Source organism: Styela clava, chromosome 12 (assembly GCF_964204865.1).
Source record: "Styela clava chromosome 12, kaStyClav1.hap1.2, whole genome shotgun sequence".
NCBI classification, from domain to species: domain Eukaryota; kingdom Metazoa; phylum Chordata; class Ascidiacea; order Stolidobranchia; family Styelidae; genus Styela; species Styela clava.
In genome coordinates this window covers 18,360,031-18,376,894 of record NC_135261.1, presented here as the reverse complement: position 1 = coordinate 18,376,894, position 16,864 = coordinate 18,360,031, and the positions used below count along the sequence as shown (strand labels likewise).

Here is a 16,864-nt window from a genome sequence, read left to right as displayed (position 1 = left end):
GCTGGTTTCATTTATGTACATGAGGATCAGTATGATTTATACATTAATTATGTATGTCATAGATAGAATCTAGAAGAGACTTATCAAAGCCTCAGAACATTGTCTGGTATATGTAGGATACTATTAGTTAGGGTTGGATAGGACTTATTTATTCCGGGGGGAGATGAAATCCGATAAGATGGCTTAATCATATGACAAAATATGGCCTGTCATTAGCTTACCAGTCCATGCTAGGTATTGGAATAGTTAACCGGTCAATTCTGCAATTGTCAGATGTATGGGATTGGTGTGTTCAGATATATGTTTGTTTATTGTGCTTTTAGTTGCAAAAGTGATTCATCTATGGCCATGGTTTGATATTAAGAGATATGGCAAGTCCAAAAATAACTATGGATGGCCAATGCCATATTTGGCAGTGCATCATCAATCAATTGGATTTTATATTCACTGTATATTATCTTATTGGATTTTGTCCACTTGATATAAATTGGTCATTTTTTTAAATTATGCAATTCCAGAAACATGATAAAACATCGAAACATATATTGTATGAAATATATGTAATACACTTTTTTGTATTTACAATAATACGAGTGTTTTGAGTATTTGTAATTAAAACTGTCTTTGCCTATAACTAACAGACAGGTACATCAGAATCCTATAAAAATTATTTAGTTTTTTTTTAGATTTGCATTGGTCTGCTAATACCCTGACTAATTATTGCTAATTAATAATATAATCTGACTTTGTATGCACTTTTTATTATAATTTAATAATGAATTAATTATTAGTTATTATATTTTTACAATTAATTAATCAGTAGTTTAATAGTAATTAAACATTGATTACTTCCTGCATTATAAATTGCAATCAACTGGATATTATTTGTTGTTTAATTTAGTTAGGGATATTCAAAATTGAAAATGAATTTAAAATTGTTGAGGCTATTACCATGAATTTTTAAACACGAAAGAAAATGATCGAGAATAACATGGACCATAGATGTTTGGGTAAAAATATGATTCAGCTTTGTACTAAGTTTGATATAATTTATTGTTTGGTGTTCAGTTTATCAAATTCATATAGATACCAAGGTTCAATTTTATTGTTGTTTAAGCGTATATTGAGTGTAGAATATGTCGCAAAATGTACACGTTTGCGTTGTAATGTCTGGAAAAGTTCAACCTGGGAAACATATTGGTGAGGTCATTAACGGTCAGCATATTGAATGAATAGGTTTCATAAACTCTTCAGTTTCATGTCTCGAATGAGTATTGGTTGACAACTTGACAGAATCTACTGGTAATGAATGAAAGTATTCTATGTTGAATCAGTAAGATGAATCGAAATCCATGGCCTTAGGCCTTATTGTTAGCAGAGGTATATTAGCGTTTACAACGCCGTGATTATTGTAAAATCTAGTGTGCATCAACCAAAAATTGGCAAGCTTTATAAGGGTATTATAATGACTCCAACTATGATTCCAATGATTTTAAGCTGGTTAGATAGATTTAGTTTAGCTTTGTTGAAACATGTTTCGATTATTCTAGCCTCAATAAATATGATTTCATACTTTCAGATTTCCCTTCAAAGGCATTTAAACATGTCAGATTGACATAACCATCCATTTGAGAGCAAACACTTGAAACAATGGTCTACTTGATTGCCTTATCATCCACTTTAAAATTTTTCTTTCCCATACATTCGGCCAAGCATCCTATGTATATAATTCTTGCTATTTGAAAGCAATTTATCTGTGGTCCAATCCTAAAAAATAAATACTGCAAAATTTTATAAAGATGCTTCAAACAATCATAATATATTATCAACATTTTGAGAGTGGACAATTGTTAATCAAAATTAAAGGGCTAGAATTTAATTTTTAAAATTTTTAATGATTCTTTGTAGTATATAATTCTGCTTATCAAATTACCCAATAGAATAAGGCTACTGATATTTTTAATGTTTGTTCATTCTTTATATTGTAATATATAATGCACACTTGGAAGGAAAATTATAGCATATATGGTATTTATGTTTTTTGATGAGAAACATTCTTATTTTCACTATATTTTCAAAATGTCCAGTATTGATTGATTAGTATTGGTCTTGTCTGTAATTTCAATTTCATGTCTATTTTTGCAGGCGTAATATTCAGACATCTTATCATTGTGATTTTGTATATACTTATTTTTGGATATTGTCTACAAATGCCAAAATGGGAAATTCGGAGAGTAGCGTTCCAGACGCAGAAGATTACAGAATGCATAATGTACCTATTAAATTGCCAATGCCCGATCCAAAAGAATTAAATGCTCAATTTGAAAGGGTGTTGGTAAGTATTTTTGTATGCCATATTACCGAATTATGCCATCATGAAACTGCATTTACATGAAACAAATCAAAACTAAATAATTGTCAAAATATTACACTTATTCATATTAATCGGAGCTCCTTGCATAGTGTTAGATATCATTGGCTGCTTATGCAGTGCCCTGTTTGGAGCAAAAACATGAATCAGCGTCATGTGGAAAGAGTAGATTTTACTCTTTAAATTTTGAAATAGATCACAAAATTGCTGCTGAAATTACACATTTTATAAAAATATCTGATTGTGTGAAATATTAGAATACTTAATTTAGTATTCTGTAAATAATCATAATAATACAACAATGTGGATTATTCAAAACAATATCATCATTTATCATCAACTGTGAATTTCATTTCACTAAATTATTTTAAAAGATTACATCACTAAAACATTACACAATCTTTCATTTTTATTTGCTGGCATCAATGCCTCATGGTATTCATGATTCATCCTAATCACTATTATTTCAATGAAATGATGTTCTCGGAGTTTCATTGCAATCAGCACTATTGGTAGAACAAAACCACACTATATGGGAGTGAAGTAATGAATACAAATTGGATTTCTTTGGCTCTAGAATATTTGCTATCATTGTTTATACAATACGAGTCTGTTGTGATGATAAAGAATCCCATTATTAATGTAAGCTAGTTCACTGAAAATAATACTGGCATGGCTCATAATAATATAAATTTTTTAAATAACATGCAATAAATGTTCATCGTTAAGTTAATAGTGGGACTGATAGTCTTGCGATTAGAGCAGGGATGGGCAAGATTTTTGGATGAGGGGCCAAAAATAATTAGACCTAATTAGACCTGGGGGCCATGTAAGTGTGACATAAAAAGTTACATTTTATGAACAATATTCACAGTGTTACAAAAGCAAAGGTGCAATATATTAAGCCTTGTGTCAAAACTAAATTTAATCGCAATCTCAATCAATTCCTAGAGTTATTTGTTAGCTAGAACATCAAGATTTGGTTTTGGTTTAGTTGTGGCATCATCAGGCGGGCCAGATTGAAGTACCCAAGGTTCTGGTTCTTTCGAAAATAGAAGCTTCTTAAGCATTTACAGTGCCTTGTTTACAGTGAACGTGTTGAAGTACCTCTTGAAAATTAGATTATGCTCTATATCTGGTCAAAAGCAATGCATGTTATTAATTTTTTCTCTATTACAGGGTTCTATGGACCTGTCCCCAGACAAGATCAAAGTATTGGTAAACTACGATAACGACAAGAAATGGGAATTAATATGTGACCAGGTAAACTTGTAATATTCTAAATTTAATTAAAGAAATACATTCAATCAAATAAGAATCTGAAGGTAACAAAGTCAGATAAGTAATTAGTATTTGTTACATGTCATATTTACTTGTACTTATAATAACACAGACGGATGCTATCAATATTATTTTTGTGCATACTGACGCTTGTTGGTTCCGCAGCTTCAATTCATAATGACATCATGTACAAAATGTCAATGAGTTAGACAGGGTAGATGCAGGGCCTGAATAAATAATTTGTATCTCTCAAGCATGGGCCATAGTAAATTTTTCTCTTACCGAAGAGGAAACATTTCACCAGTCGATGTCAGCATTAATCAGATTCCTAGCGTACATAATTTATTTATATTAGCTGTGTCGCGATTTGACTCGTGACGCAATACAAGGTATCACTTCTGCCAATCATTATATTTGTAATTGCCACATTACCCCAATGAATATTAATGAGGGAGGCTGGTATAGTATTGCAAACTGAATATGCAAGATTTAAATTTGATATTGTATACAAATACACGATGTATCCGGTCAAATCTGAATTGAGTTTTAATTGAATTAATAGTTTTTTCCTTCAGAATTTTTTTGTCTATTAAAATGCAAAGTGTGCTTGACAAACAGTATTGTTACAAAAATCACTCTTTCAGTAATGAATTATGGTGGCAAGTTACCTATTTCAAGATAAACAAAAGAAAAATATTAACCAAATTAATGCAAAATATCCTCAATGTAAATACTTAGACAGACCCTAATCCAATAAGTACGACTAAGCAAAAAATGTGAATGTTTTATATTTACTTAGATATATGCAAGGAGCAAGGTAACCCCAAAAACACGAACCAAGTCGTTTGTAACATATCCTAGTGTGGTCATAACTTTTGCATCCTGGATAACTGAAAATTTTGGGTACAATCATACACAAACAGAAAATGTTAAATATATTTTCTTCATTTCCATAGAAGTATTTGAGAAATATATGGGTTCTGTGTTTGTGGTCTAATTGATCACTATGTAGATTATTATTATTCCCTTTCGAATATATCAATATTATCACACCAACTTCCATATTTTTATTTATAATAAATCCTTTTCCATGAAATACTTAATAGTACTTTGAAATAATATACAATCTGTATTTTCAAATACCAAACTACCTCTTTTATCCAGTTTTTACTAGCAGATGACAATTACAATCCCATACATTTTTAATGTGTCTGTAACAACACCCAATATTTGTTGACCTGCAGGGCGTATCAATGCACTGAGCACTGTACCCTGATTATTCCTCGTTCTCTGTATCAGTATGTAAGATAATTGGAACTACTATTTATTTATGCATGGGGTAGATATGGTACATGCTTTTTTGGAACTAGGTATTTATAGCCTTTACATGATCGAGTTTAATCTTTGACCACAACAGTGTTTATGTTTTTCTGCAAAGTGGATTGGAAAAAAGCTTTAGTAATGTAATATTCATAACAATGTCCACATGCAGTATATCTTTTCTCTAACACTTTCCTGTCATATGTTTTGTGGTTAGCACGGTAAAACATTGAAAGGAAATTATATTCTCTCCATGGAGTCAGGAGTGTTATGGAAGAACAAAATTTGGATGATTTCCAGCATTGTTTAGGTTAGTGTCAGTGGATGTTCAATAAATGATTATTGCTTTGTAAATAGATTGAGATGTTTAAAATCTGACTTTATTATAATATTGATAAACTCTAAAAAAGTTTATTTATTATTGAAAGTTAGGAGAGTAAATAATGCGTAAATTGATACCAAAAATATTTTAACATTTACCGGTAGGGTTGCCACTTCTGGATACATTTTTTTTCGAATCGAATCTCGAATCGAAACTTTTCGAATCGAATCTTTCCGAATCTGATTCCATTAAGCTTTTTTTTTATTACATGCATATGTTTGCCCAAAGTCACAAAAAAGCTCAAATCTAGAAGAAAAAAATTTGAAAATGGAATGGGTTTTTCAGTGAATAAGCCACACTTATTTTCATCATGATAAAAAAGATGTAGGTCATAGATATCACTAATAAATGCATTGATGAAAAACTTGCTGTTGCAACTTATCTGTGAGTCTTACAATACTGAGTTATTGTGTTATACTTGTATCAGGGCTGAGGCAATTTGATGGAATTCATATGAGAAAATAAGCAGGGAACAGTTGTACTGTTATGTCGTAAACACAGTAACAGCACTGCTTTTCCTTGTCCCACACCAGTATATGTGACCGTGGTATTTCCCTTCTTGTTATATTGAATTAAGGCCGGCCTTATTACCGATTCTTTACCTTCAAAATCTTAGTACAATATTTTATATTTATGCTAGCAGCATAGAGTAATACGACAAAAACATTCTAATTGCATCTGAATTACTATAAATGGGAAATGCTTACAGGAATATGATTGAAGACGATAAAATTAACCACGATTAAATTAAATTCGATAAAAACAATCGTTCATCCGACTACGATTGCGAACAAAAATTTCCATAAATATTAGAGAAAGTATTATTTGTGGCTAACAGCGTTATTGGCTAACTCGGGCTTCATTATTAATGTGGACTACGTTTAATTTCGTAATTCAGAAAGTCCAAATGTGCATAATGGACGCCGCGCTGACGAGCGATAATTGGTTGACGCTTTATCTCGATCAAACATGGTCGCTGGGGCTAAAGTAAGACGACATTCGCACAGTATGCTCGGTCTGGTATGAAATCTGCCACGTGTTGATGTAAAACAGTGCACAAGTTGCCATTCCTCAAGTATTATTTACTCCCACCTGTCCGTTATGACATTTGCTCGAAATAATCCGAAATGTTTTATTCGCTTGTATCGCGCTAACAAAATTAAAAGTAAATACTAAATACTTTTTTTTGTAACAGCTGAAAAAAGACGTGTATGTACTATTACATTATGTCCCCCTGATTTCGTTTACCGCCACTCGAGTGGAAGCCTGACAAATGTACGCAAAATATTGCTCTCAGAACAAAGTTTAAATTAAATTTCAATCAAAATTAAACATTATCTAGACGTTGGTGGCCGATTCTTTATCCAATCATGCCAGGGCGTACAATAACTTAGTCGCAGCGCAGGTGTGCTGTTGAAAATTTTCATCAAAATTGTCACGAATTTTCAGGTATACGATCCATTTAAATTCGCGCATAATGGAAACTTCGGCTATTTAGTGGAAAACTGAACTCGCAGTTTGCTGGTAATTACGCCACACATCATCTCGAGTGATGCGTAAAAGAGTGTGTTGTGTCGAACTTGAAACAAATGACGGCAGACAAGTAAAAAAGTCAATCACGAAAAATTCATTTTCATTTATTTACGTCCCGTAATTTGTTGCTATTTGGAGTGCCGCATAAACGCATTCGGCAGTTTTAACGCCACCGAAAACAACGATTAACAAATGTTCAATGTTTTTTTTTCGGTCCCGTAATTTGGTGTTATTTGGAGTGCTGCATAAACGCATTCGGTAGTTTTAACATCGCCGAAAACAACGATTAACACACGTTCAATGTTTTTTTTTCGGTCCCGTAATTTGGCGTTATTTGGAGTGCCGCATAAACACACTCTGGCAGATTTAAAGCCGCCGAAAACGACGATTTAACAAACGTTCAATGTTTTTTTTTTCGCTAAATCGCTCTCTTTTTCCGAATCGCGTAAATCTGATTCGAATCGATCCGGAAAAGATGCGATTCGAATCGATCCGATTCGTAAATCCAAAAGTGGCATCCCTATTTACCGGTATATTTCATATTGTGTTTTTAGTGAAAACACAAATTTGCTAAATTTCATTTAAAAATTTTAAATCATAAAGCTAAAATTATGGTTATAATTTGGTTATTAGTTAAAGTTCATTATTGGTATATTATCAGGATTAAAAAATGAGAAAGCAAAGTTACCATGTTGAGGAATGTCAGTTAACATTAGGGAAAATAGCAAGTTTAAGGTTTTAATAAAAAGGGATGTGTTGAAATAAATATTGCTGGCATTTTTGTTTGAAAGAGGTAAAATAAATTGCTCGAATTTGGGCACTCTAGAAGTGTGTGTACCAATATGGTGGTAAATAATTTTGTTACGTACTTTATTTCATCAAGTTGTGTAAAGGGACGGAAGCCTATGGGCAGGCGTTATATCCACTTGGCTAACACAGACAGTCCCCGAACTCATAATAGAATTAAACAAGGAAAATCGGAATAAAATTATGGCCTAATTCTAACCTGGTACACGCACTACAGGACTACCGGAATTTGTATGACCGTATTACTTACAGCAGACTAACAAAAGTTTTAGATAACGTAACCTGGATGGTATTTTATGATAACACCCATATAACTGAATTCACATATATTGTATTCTATTTTCTGTTTTACTGTCTATAAATAGCTATATCGTTTATATAGTTAGATATCTGCCAATAAAGTATTTCATTGTTGTATGGGATGTTCACTCAAGCACATTCAACCAGGTCATTGTTTGGTAAATAATGTATCATTTCATTTCACAAACTTCTAAAATGAAGAACTGTTAAATCAACATGACACTTCGTGGAGTTTTATCAGTTTTAGAAAAAGTGTTAAAAGTTTCAAACCATAAGGTAAAATATGTTGTTTTATATGTTGCTTATTGATGATTTTCGTACGTAGCCACTGAATATCTAACGATATGTAAAGAGCTATCCGAAATCTTTGCAGTTCGACATTACATGCCATATGTATTACATCCTGGGTGACTGGCGGGGCAAGATACACTTTCATCATTTAATTAAATACATAACTGGAATTTTGTTCGGATATAAATATGGAAAAAAATTATCTTGGTTATAATGAACAGAAAGGCGAATGTTTTTTTTAATATTTTGCTACACAAGCAAATTGTGGGGTCATTTTTCAATTTTTTGAACTTGAAAATGGCTTGTTAAAAATTTGATCAATTCATATACCGTAAATCAAATATCAAATAATTAGCTTAAATCTAACATGATTGGCTTCATTGTCACTTATTCAACAAAAGTAAACTAAATAATGATATATTGATAATGTTACATCATATTAGCAAACTTCTGCAAACAACAAATATTAATTTACTTGAGAATAATATGTAATACATAACTTGGTATGTATGAGAAGTTATGTATGAATGTATAGGCTATGCTTGATGTTTGAATGTTTACAGTTTCTTGGTATATCTTGAGTAAATTTTGTAATTTATCGGTTTTGTCAGAAATGAGCCTCTATTGCATCTGCTTGTATCAGAGTTGATAAGTTTTGTCTTCTACATCAAGTTATAAGCGACTTATTTAACCAATATTATAACGAGAATATCGGTCAGAGACCGAAGACTTATCGATCGAAAGTTAGGGGATCCCCCAAAACAGAAACTGCGGTTTTGATTCGAAAAATTCTGCAAACTGAACTGGATTGTTTTGATTAGTTTTCAGCCAATATCAAAAATATAGGAAACAATAGCCAACTCCCCATGTAGTCGTCGAAATACTACTCGAGGAAATACTTTAATGGAGAATTCTGCAAATTCGAACTGGATTGTTTTGATTAGTTTCCAGCCAATAGCCTATTTACCGATCCTATATTTTGTGTCAAATACAACGGCGCTAACCCGGGTTGCGACGGCTATTCAAACACAGCCTAGCGATATTTTGGTGAGGAATTCTGCAATCCCGAACCTGATAGAGGGATATGGACATACATTCAGCGCGTCTCAAATCTCTCGCTTTGTAAAAATCCAGATCTCTTCATCACTAATTGATTAATAACTCGCTAATTATTCGACATAATTCATACAAAATCAATAGGCTTCTGATCCGAGATATGATGAATGCACATGCAAAATTTGAAGCAGATTCAACCTCGCCTCAGTGAGATATCGCGTGTATCTAACAGACAAACAAACAAACAAACAAACAGACAAATACCTATCAACATACTTACCGATCTTAAGATTGATAAGTAATGAACTGTGTTCTTCAAAATTTTCGGAAATTGTTTCTCCAATTATAATGATTTATAGTCTCAGTAGCTCTTGTCAATTAAGTGATTGCCCCTACTTCTCCACTCAAAAAGCAATCCCCTATATATCTAAGTGTACATGGCCATGCTTTGAGCAATTTCCTCAAAATAAAAAAACAATTTCAGTCCATAAATACAATAAATAAGATTGTATTAAATACCAAATAAAGCGGGATTGAAAATTTCAAATTATTTGCTTTTATATGCATTAACGTTATATAAAATTTCAAAAGATGTTTTGTCCATGCTGAAAATGTTTGGAGATTACCGGTACATCTTTTGGTCACTAAATTAGTTTCATTTAAAAATTAATGTAAACAAACAAATGAAAATCTTACTAATAAGCTAAATTAAGGATAATGTAGGATTCAGTACATACATCTATATAAAAAAAAATTTAGACTTTGTACAATTATGTTTCCTAAAGTGCTTTTATTGGGGATTTTACTAGGGTACTCCAAACGTAAATCAATTTTCCTTGTATATCAGTTACACCCAGTCTATTGTAATCGTAATCTGATCACAAAATACTGTGTGTGAAATACTATACTTTGGTATATGAAATGAAACTATTTTTAATTACAATGTTCCTATCGAATTTTTACAGCAATTATTTTATGGGAACACTGATTTTTAATATAAAATTGTATACAAGTGTATAGGACAACAAGGTTTGGGCTTTGCCAAGTTTGGCCAAGCATAATAGTAGATTGGAATGTAATTTAACCAGATTTACTTCATAATTGTAGATATGCTATTTCATAATTAGTCTCCTAGATTACAAAGTCACCTAAACCAAAAATAATTGGTTGAACGGTCATGTGTACCTGCAACCAATTAAGAGATTATCTTTTTAAAAATGTAAAGCTATATCAAGCCATGTGACTAACAAATAAAAGAATACATTGATTTTAAACCACTTTTCAATATTTTATAATACATTTGGAATCATTTATACCTATAACAGATGGTTTCCAAATTTATATCATGGTCTATCACAAATAGAATTATGATACTCAAAAATGGCACAGGGTTGCTGTGTCATTTTACCCTATTTTAAACACACAAAAAAAAATAAAAAATTATGCCTATTATTACATAGAGAAACTCTATGACCTGGAATATTAAGAAATGTTTAATAAAACAGCCCTCACTGTCTGACATTGAAGCTTTTAATATTATGCCAGGTAACATTTCACGAAAATAATTTCATCCCAGGCCATGACCTTGGGATAGTAAAATTATATATGTTACAGTACACTTACTGAAAAAAAAATGAAGAATTTGCTTTCAAATTGTGATGTATTATTGCCTGAATATATTTTCTCAATTTTATGGTACAAAAAACAATTTAATATATTCAGATGCCCAAGTTGTACTATATTGCTAACAATAACGGATTTGTTGTAATATATACCAGTTTTTGCGAGATCACGATTTATTTATCCACGATTAGCAACGTGATAGAAATAACTGCTTTGTTCGAGTTTTTTTTTTTAGCGATGAACACCTAGTAACTTCTGGTATCCTTGCGGGGGGGGTCTACCGTCTGCTATTCACGAAGAGTTCATTGCTGTTTCCAACTTGATCTAATATTAAGAAAAAATTCGTAGTTCAATTCAAAACAGACAGCATTTCGTCCCTCTTCAAGCGTATACAATGTGTCAAATGTATATTTAGACAAGTGGCATCTTTCTGACAATAGGTTATCAGTACCATATCATGTTTTTGTAAGAATATTCTAGATTAGATTTTATCTATATTGTTTTGAAGTTGATAATGAGAAAAGTACTTTAAATCTGTCTTATCCTTGGGTAAAATAACCTCATGTTTTATTCATCTACAGGACAAAGTGCTGATAAAAAATCCTCCACAGTATTACATCGACACTTTACAGAGCTACTTAGATCCATCATTAAGAAGTAAAAGATTTCGACGCCGAATTGCAAACTCCACAAAAACATTGAGGGAGCTGGAAATTTCGCTACGAACAAATCATATTGGGTAAAACCATGTTTTAATACAAACTTAACTTTATTAAAAGATTTCAAATTTTTTAGTGTAAATCAGGTTACTCCAAAGTGGCCCATCTGCCCTAAGGGGCCACCAAGGGGTTCCCAAGGGACAGCATGCAAATTACTTCACTAGGTACCGTTAACAATGACTATTATCAATTAAAAGTAAATATATCGCGATTTGGATGATTTTTTGACTGTAATTCTTTTATTTTTGTACTTACGTTTGTTGAGTTTTTATGTCATTAAATATGCCGGACAATGATGGAAATGTCTTAAAAGCAAAATTAGGTATTTTTATAGAAAAGCAGGGGGCCATAGGTGTATAGAAGAGTCTTTATTAGGGGGACCATGAACCATGAAAGTTCGAGGATAGGATTTACATATTCATCCTGGGGAAGAAAATAGACTTTAAGATGGCGAACCACGGCCTCTCGTCCGGTTACCAGTTCATGTCGAGTATGGGATTAGTTAGCTAGTTATTTGTTTCAGATTCATGGACTTGAGAAACTCGAGAACCTATGGTGTGGATAAATTGTGGTAACTCAGAATATTTTGAAATACTAAATCTCTCATGTTTGGTTCAGTTTTCTACTATTACAAATTTCTTCTATCTACCTCACTCTCTAACTCTAACAAAAACTTTTGAGTCATTGACCCTAAATTATTTCACAATAGGTCTGAGTAAGTTAAATCCAGGATGTGCGTCATTATTCTGTGTCATGCTGATGCTGGGTATAATATAAATTTGAAATAGGAGATTCCATATCTCAATTTTTTCTGTTTATCGTCATCTTTTTTTTAAAAACAACTGCAAGTCTTGCAGCATTTATTTGAGCTTTATCGAGATCTTTTTAATTTTATAAATTTCTAGACCAAGGGCGGGCAAGGTTTTGCCTACCTAGACTGGCGGGTCATGTGAGTATAGCGAAAAAGTTACATTTTATAAACAATACTTAGAAGAGTTACAAAAGAAAAAGTTGAAAACAATAAGCTCTGTGACGTAACTAAATTCAATCACAATCTCAACAAATTTTTTACTCATGTCAGTTCTGCCCCCAAGATTGTAATTGTGCCTTAATCCACTTATGAAGGCCAGAATTCTTTCATTACATTTTTAATTTTGCTTCAAATATACAATTTTGTTTTCTAATTTTTAGATGGGTTCGTGAATTTCTAAATGAAGAAAATCAAGGTTTGGATGTTCTTGTTGAATACTTAGCGTTTGCTCAATTGGCGAATACGTAAGTTGAGTTTCATTTCCTCTTCAGTTTAGATTTGTTTTATATTCACATTAACTATTAATGATATTGGCAACGGTGAAGTGTGTGAACAAAATCACTTTCAAGATTTCTCCTTTTTTTGTCATTAACACCAAAATCTGAAGATTAATTTTGCTAATTCTCCATAAAGTTTAATAATAATTTTACAGTAATGTACGCATGGTCAATAAATTGTTCTTAAATTATTATATCATCATTTTAATTCGCTGTGTCTGAAGACGACTGGACAGATGCATATTCGGAGTGAAAAGTGTATGAAATCTCGTATAAAAAAATCTAAATTCTCAGCCAAGCATTATTCTTTAACCTTAGTTATATAAAATATTTGGACACTAGTACTTGCATCATCCTTATTTTAAATTAGATATCATTTACCATATAAGCCTTGATGATGATGAAATTTTCTGTGTAGAAATTCAAAATGTCTGCAAATTACATCGTTTTGCAAACACTGGTTGTGTTTTATATATCCTCCATACTTGAAAAACTGTTTTTATACTAGATATGGTGGTGTTATTCCAACACATAACAACCTGTTATCAACTTCCAAGAGTTCAAACAGTACTGGAGACTTAAGTGTGGTAAGTACTGGTATTGTATTTCACTTTCTTTTGTTAATGGATAAATGTGTCTCGCAGCAGTCGAGATAAGAAAAAAAACTTCAGCTTTTAAGAACTATAATTTCCTTCTATTTCAGGGTTATGGAAGTTTACCATCAGTCGATAAACGATCAAGTGTTGCTTCTTCGTTATCAAGAAATCGTAATAATTCACTTCCAAATAGAAGAACATTGAAAAATTCACAAACAATAGTAGACAGGTATCGTACACAACAGTCAATATATTATTAAATTACTTATGTTGTGCATGTCACAGATGTACAAAGTGTTCATAAAGTCTTGTATTGAATTATGTAAAAGAACTTAGATGGGCTTTGTGCAATTAATACCGGTCATATAGGAGTGTATTAAATGGAGTAAATAAATATAAATGAAAATTGATTAAAATAAAACAAACCAGGTCAAGATATATTGAGAACTGACTTCATAAAAAAACTTTGATTGCAGTGGGACCCTGTACAGTCTGTATAGAGAATCAAGTTCCAATTTGGAAGTTGACTTGTTCTAATGATTTATTGTAATTTCATTTCTTTATTATCATGATTTACAATCATTGTCATTGCGTTTTAAAAAGGTTAATATGTTAGAATAAGCTAAAAAATTAAAGTCATCATTTCCGTAAAATAATAAATGTGGACATCACAGGACATGGAACCCGCGTCTAGATCTTTTTATAATTTGTCATTAGTTGGTAGGGGATTTAATTTAATTAGATAATTCATGATCAATTTTTTGGCGCTCCAGAAGTGTGTGTACCAATATGGAGGTAACTAATTTTGTTCGCCTACTTTACATCAAGTTGTGTAAAGAGACTGAACTTTATGGGTGGGAGATATATTCACTTGGCATTATGGCCTAACCCTAATCTGGTACACATACTACGGGAGTACCCACTTTTTTACACTTGCATGCATATTGGAATTACCTTCAATCTTTTTATTAGCATTTTTTGCCTAACACTTTATTTGATATTATGAACGCCGTTTATGAATAACCATTGTCTTTTACTTCTCAGAGATGACGTCCATGTTTGTATTTCTTGTCTTCGAACAATCATGAATTATCAACATGGTTTTCGTCTTGTGACGTCTCATCCTCAGTGCGTCAATGAGATTGCGTTGAGTTTGAATAATAAGTCATTGAGGTAAGTACAAAGTATAATACTAGATTTATCTTTTGTTCTATCAAGTCTGGAACAGTGATACACCGTGTTTAACATGTTTGTTTTTCTAGTGTTATTGTTTTATTGAGGGCTTGGTGGAAAGCAGTTTCATACATATATTTTGACATTTTTATTTTTGGCCTTTTTGAAAATGGTTTCTACAAATTAATATTTGATAACTCAAGCAGGTTTATACAATAGCAACACAGTGTGTTGCAATAGCAATGGAATAGCTAGCACTCTATTACTGTCTAGCACTATACCTTGATCATCAAACTACTAAAAAATCTCAAATTATCATTCATATTTCAACAGGACAAAATCATTGGTTTTGGAGTTGTTAGCAGCTGTTTGTCTTGTTGAAGGTGGCCATGAAATTATTTTAAGAGCTTTCAATAATTTCAAAGTTGCCTGTGCCGAACCAAGAAGGTTTTTCAGGTTAATGCAATACTTCAAAGCAGAAACTGATAATATAGATTTCTTGGTAAGAAAATGATCTTATGTTGTAATTAAAAACCTTGCCGAATGGGTGATAAGTGGGGGAAAACTGAACTAAAATAGTATGATTTTTTACCAGTCTTGTTATGGTTGCACAGATACTTGAAAATTGCAATTGAGTGAAATTCAAGTCAAGTAAATAATGAATTCTTGGCATGTTTCTCTTCATCACACAATTTTTTTGTATGTCTTTCTCCAATATCCAAGTCCAAGGAATGATAATCTGTTCAGCTATTTCCAATTCTACCCTCAATGGTTTACTAATAAAATAGGTAGGAGGTATATATTTAAACTTGAATTATTATTGAATTATTATAATAGGGGCCATCTCATTCATTGTCTATTGGGGTATACACAAAAAATGTTATCACTTTAAATAAAAAATATCGAAAACATTTGACAAAAAGAATGACATAGAAACATGTAGTAAATTGAGACAATACCCAAAAATGAAGAATTTTGAAGATAGTTTCTTCAAATTCCATCTATGTATAAGAAAGCTCAATTTTGTTTTTTGTATGACGCTTGTTTGCTCCGAACAAGGCTTTGTACTAGCGGTCGCTAATATCTAATGACATGTGAGGAGGTACTATTTGAGTACATGGCAAAGTTTTTCCAGTTTGACATCCCCGCCTTCCTGGTTTATCACACTTTACTGGGAGAAAGAATAAATATCTAAAATAATGCGTAGAAATTTCTTGATTACGGGACATTTCAAAGTTTGTTAGCTTTTATTCACGCCATCACCATTTCTCCATTTTTGTTTCTACCTGATAGTGAAATTTAAATTGTTGCAGCCTCTTATGCTATCATAACCTACTATAAAAATATTTACATAATGATGCTATCATTGAATAGAAACCATCAATTTGTTTATATTTCAGGTATCATGCACACAATTCATCAACATAGTTGTACATTCAGTAGAAGATATGAATTTTCGAGTTCACTTACAATATGAATTCACAATGCTTGGATTGGATGAATATTTGGAGGTTGGATATATAATAGGATCGTATAAATTTTAGAATTCTCATCTCTTACGTTGACAGAGAAAATCCATCACTCAGTTAGTTCAATGAGCATTCAAACACAATGAGAAACATGTTTTAGCAAAAACTAACTAGAACAAACAATTCATATGTCCGAATTGTCTTTTTAAAATAGGGTTTTAATAAAGACAATTGTAGAATTCACCTTGACCTTTGGCGGACAGAAAAAAAAAGATGGCGCCGATTTAAAATTTTCATCTGGACCAATTCGAATAATTTAATAACCGATTCGATTTGAAATGCTCAGCATTACTCATCAGTTATTATTTACTGAACGAAAATCGACACTACAATTTTTTAAAGTCCCTGTACCTTTTCATATTGCTCAGAGATCAAACTCACTATTTCCTTGAGTGATCGTGTGTGACCTTGCTTGAATCAAATTTTCTTAAAACAAATACCCAATCTCAATTTTTTTTTAAATCAAATCCAGAGATAAAAAAAAGTTCAAATTAAATATTATGATTTTGTGAGTCATATAAACAAATAATAATTTTCATCTGCATTAGAAATTATTCATGAATTTGAATCTTTTA

The 16,864-nt window shown here is 31.8% G+C and overlaps 1 protein-coding gene across 2 annotated transcripts in view; it reads left to right on the top strand.

Moving 5' to 3' along the window:
• Positions 1 to 2,148: 2,148 nt before the first annotated feature.
• Positions 2,149 to 16,864, top strand: part of LOC120329343 (formin-like protein 2) — a 32,360-nt gene continuing 17,644 nt past the window's right edge. For both annotated transcript variants that reach the window (XM_039395944.2, XM_039395943.2), the window contains exons 1-9: positions 2,149 to 2,335; positions 3,551 to 3,634; positions 11,546 to 11,703; positions 12,875 to 12,958; positions 13,500 to 13,578; positions 13,695 to 13,816; positions 14,632 to 14,760; positions 15,094 to 15,262; positions 16,161 to 16,271. In XM_039395944.2, coding sequence (XP_039251878.2) covers positions 2,219 to 2,335; positions 3,551 to 3,634; positions 11,546 to 11,703; positions 12,875 to 12,958; positions 13,500 to 13,578; positions 13,695 to 13,816; positions 14,632 to 14,760; positions 15,094 to 15,262; positions 16,161 to 16,271 — 1,053 coding nt within the window. In that variant the 5' untranslated portion in view covers positions 2,149 to 2,218. The remainder of the gene's footprint in view (positions 2,336 to 3,550; positions 3,635 to 11,545; positions 11,704 to 12,874; positions 12,959 to 13,499; positions 13,579 to 13,694; positions 13,817 to 14,631; positions 14,761 to 15,093; positions 15,263 to 16,160; positions 16,272 to 16,864) is intronic.